Here is a 4,295-nt window from a genome sequence, read left to right as displayed (position 1 = left end):
TTTTGCACGCTTTCTCCAGTTATTCCCGCTGAGACATCACAGGTCAAAAGTTCAGGCAGGTAACAGACTTGAGAGTTTCAACAAACATATTCTCATAAAGTGCCGAAAGTAGCACAGAGACAAAAAGAGACCTACTTATGAGTCTGTGTTAACAGAGGTATGAAAACTCATATGTACCGTGGGTTTGCTCGCTGTTTGTGTGTTTATATTTAACGCAACCACCCACCTTTATTCTATAATTAAGCTCTACGGCTGACATAAAATGACCTGCCATACTTTCATGCTCCCCACGTAGACTCATCAGGGTGGCCAGTGATCTCAATTTAAAAAGCCACAGTTTACAAATGTTTGACTTATGCTAGACAACAAGTTAAAGACATGAGTCAATATTTGTAGTGCTTTTATGTCTTTAATATGTTACAGCTTGCATGCATTCATACTCACACAAAGAGCCTCTGGGAGCCTGTCAGGCCTCCAGCTGTAACCTAGTGATCATTTCGTTGTGCTCAGATGCCCTCTACAGGTCAGCTCTTGTAACATTGGGGGGGACAAACACGGGTGCTCTGTGCACATAGTATTTAAGTAGTAATTATTTTCCTGCAAACACCAATGCAGTATCATATAATGCATTTTTTATTATTAATTTCTATTCATGAGGACATGATACAGTTATCTCACAAGGAAAAAGAAAACTGGATTCAGCAATTTCCTAATGTTGTAAACCTGCTCAACATAAATACAATACATAAACATATTTACACTGAAATACATGGAAGGAGGTGCAAGTATGTAATGCAACTAATACCAGCTTAATCTTATATGGAAACTTGTTTTTGCCACTGAAAAGTCAAAATAAGTAACAAGATTGTAATTTTAAATTTTGACTTATGTATGGCAAAAAATATATATTTGGTACCAAATCTTTTTTTTCCCCAGTGGGACAAAAAAAAAAAAAATCCATAATCTTCAAATTTTACTAAAGTGATTTTTCCACATTACAGAGCTGGAGTATAAGGAAGGCCAAAAGAATTGTGCATTACACAGGAAGGACAAGTTGAATGATCTTCGTCCTTTTGCAGAAGTTTGATAGACAGAAATCAACCTGAACCACCAAAAGCTGTCTGACTTCAGCCTGCTACTACAGAAAATAGTATAGGTGCTAGAAAGACTAACCCAAGTCTATGCCAGGTACATGGTTTGCAACATGTTTCTACACCTATTTCATAGATGCACAGAAAAGAAAAAGGGTCCAAAGAAGTCAAAGCTCCAGCAACATTTGCAGTATAAAGAACAGCTTTGTGATTTTTACCAGCCTGCTGCCTTCATCAGGGTAATCTTAATACTACAGGTGTTGTTGGAGCTTTGACCTCTTAAGACATAAAAACATGAAATGAGGTAATGAGGACATCACCCATACACTGAGTGTATCAGGGGTGTCAAATGCAGGGCCCTGGTAACACGAACCGTTACACTACAGGACAGCAGCGACATCTTTAACTTGTTCATAAAATCCACAAACATCACTGTACATGAGTGAAAATGGGTCAAAGTTATTGTTGCTTTTGTTAGTTACAACAGCTACATGTGAAGGTTTTGTGCTTTTGCAGGTCCACTGTGGTGTTTAATGCGGGTTTCGCTCCAATCATCCGACTGTGGATCAAAATGGGCTGCCGGTGACTACAATGACTTTGACACCCCTGACTTACATTCAAGTCCCCAACCTGTGGGGTGGTTTACAGTTTCCACTGCCTTCGATCCATCGCCCTTCTACACGTGGAGAAACTGAAACATTCAGTTGTTGTCGTACAGCATCCCTGCCTGTCTCAACCAGGTTTTGCTTTCTGTAATCATTCCTCATGTTTACACTGGTCATTATGGACGTGTTCACACCATGTGTGCATAGTGCTCACAATGAACCAATACATACAAAAAAAAGGGACATTCAGACAAATGCACAACCTGATTTTCCACTTAGCGTAGGCACAGGTTGTTGGATTTAAGCGATCCTCTTCTTAAATGAACTTTCAAAACCTTCAAAACCCAGTCTCTTTGTTTCCCTGAAAAGCAGTTCCACCCTGAGCTCAGGCAGATATAGAAATAGTGAGCTGCCAACAAAAGAGCCTGTCTTTCAAGAGGACATCCTCTTTGAAATGGGGACAGCTGAAGGCTCATTTTAGCTTCAGTTTTTTGACTGGAAGGGGAAAACTGGGGCTTTTGTCCAACATCGCTTACAATAAAAACACATCATGCGTGATTTAAAGGTCAATTCTATGTCCTGTGAACTATTAAAATGAAGCCTGGCCTCTTTTTTGTCATCACTAAGCATGAACAGGAGGAATGACTGTAAAAAGCAAGAACTCTTTTGGTTTTTTTCAATCGAAGACTTGAGAAATGAACCCATGTTTTTAAACAATCAGTATACAGTACAGACACGGAGCCTAACAAGTTGCTGCTTGAAACAGCTTAAATAATCCGAGTGAGACGGTTTGTTTACTCCTGAAAACAACTGAACCTCTTCAGCTGTCAGTAACTGTGCAAACACTTCCCGTCTCCACCTCCTCACCCTGAGAGTCATAAAGTGCAGCCCCAGAAGCGCCTCCGGCTGCCGCTTCTATTTCAAGGCCCGTTGACATTGATAATAATTAGCCCTGCCATGGCCAGCAGCATTACCACAGCCACCTCCATCATTTTCTTCTGCCTCCACCTGCTATGATGCTTCTTCAGCTCCTCCTCCATCCGCTGCTTCCTGGCTCTCTGGTCCTTCTCTCTCTGCAGCTGCTCCCCGTAGTGAGCCTGATAAAAGGCATCAAAATCAAATATGGGCCTCCCTCCAGGTTGGGAGAACTGTCTGGCTCTCTGCTGAGGTTTTTGTTGGGAGCCCGTGGATCTGCTGGAAGCCTCCTTGCTGGAGGGTCTGCCTGCATTTTGGATGTCTGCCCGGCTCAGGATGCCGCGGTCGTACTTTCTCCTCAGGCTGATGTTTCCCAGCACGGTGTAAGCCTCGCTGATATCAGAGAAGCGCTGGGTGGCCTCCTTGCTCCCGGGGTTCTTGTCAGGGTGGTAGATGAAGGATTGCTTGTAGTAAGCCGTCTTGATCTGAGACTGCGTGGCACTGAGAGACACTTTGAGGATGTCATAATAGGCAGTCCTGCTCCTGTGCAGCAGAGGAGCGTCTTCTGACCTCCAGCTGTAGCTTCTAGCTGCTGTGAAACTTGACTTGAGGGCGTCATGGAGCAGATTCAGACATCTCAGTCCGTGTCCACTTCCCAGCCTGTCTGATCCAGGATCTGCCAAGATGAAGGTAAGCGTGCAGAGAGCTCGGCGCTGTTGGGGGGACCTGAAGGCGTCAGGGTGGATGGAGACAGCTGCTGTCGTCCACAGTCTCATCCTGCAAAGCAGCAGCTTCTTCTGGAGGAAAAGAGCAGCTTTATGAGCTCGCAGGCTCCCCGTGTTTTCTAAAAATTCGGTGAAACCGGAGGCAGCCGCACTCTCCAACACCTGACTCCCGCTTTCCTTCACTGTGGAAACTTTCTCTGACCTGAGAAGTGTTTCTGTGCTTTCTGAAGCTGACTGGACTGATTTCTCTGTAACCCGACCGGAAACGAAGACATGGTTTGTTATAAGACACCCGGGACTTCCTCCGGGGCACACGGCTCGACTCTGGCTGGTTTTGAGAGCAGACAGCCGGTAAACTCCGTTCCCCAGCCTTTGACCGACCTCTGCCATTTTACCGAGCAGGGGCCGGAAAACAGCTGCAGCATCCGGCGCGTGAGAGAAAGAGGACCCAATCAGAGTCAATGTTTACAGGAAGTAGTCAAACACAACCGACCAATCATTTAGCAGAGCACCAGTAACATAAAGATCAACATTAACACGTTATTTCTCGTGTAAAATTAAAGGAAATTAGGACAATTGATTATCTTTATCTTCTACAATGTAAAAAAATTTGAGAGAGATTTAATTTAAGTCCTTTTCTTTTAATGAAATGACAATTTCTCATTCTTAAAACATTATTTTTATTTTCTTTTGTAATGTAAAAGACAGAGTAGCTACCCATGCAACAGCGTCACAACCTTTGATAAGATAATTCCAACTTTGTTACTGTGTGATTAATTAAACGTGAATTTTATAGAGGAAAGGGTTTCTATCTCTCTGGATGCAAAGTAAGACGGATAAGAGGATTTCATGAATGAATTAGTTTCTGCATAAAGTTCCTGTTTTTGTTGGAGTCAAGAGGAATGAGAACCTGGATAAAGGTGCAAAAAATAGACAATAAATCATATCACAAAGATGCA

At 43.0% G+C, this 4,295-nt stretch overlaps 1 protein-coding gene across 1 annotated transcript; it reads right to left on the bottom strand.

The window, feature by feature from the left end:
• Positions 1 to 400: 400 nt before the first annotated feature.
• Positions 401 to 3,757, bottom strand: dnajc30b (DnaJ (Hsp40) homolog, subfamily C, member 30b). The gene has a single exon (XM_085380865.1). It carries the CDS (start codon positions 3,724 to 3,726, stop codon positions 2,617 to 2,619), a length of 1,110 nt encoding a protein of 369 aa, XP_085236991.1. The 5' UTR covers positions 3,727 to 3,757; the 3' UTR covers positions 401 to 2,616.
• Between the last annotated feature and the right edge of the window lie 538 nt (positions 3,758 to 4,295).

Source organism: Rhamphochromis longiceps, linkage group LG14 (genome assembly GCF_057381845.1).
Source record: "Rhamphochromis longiceps isolate RC_006_pf linkage group LG14, R_longiceps_female_GT1.1, whole genome shotgun sequence".
Classification (NCBI taxonomy): domain Eukaryota; kingdom Metazoa; phylum Chordata; class Actinopteri; order Cichliformes; family Cichlidae; genus Rhamphochromis; species Rhamphochromis longiceps.
The sequence above is the reverse complement of the archived record's forward strand: the minus strand, read 5'-3'. Positions and strand labels throughout refer to the sequence as shown.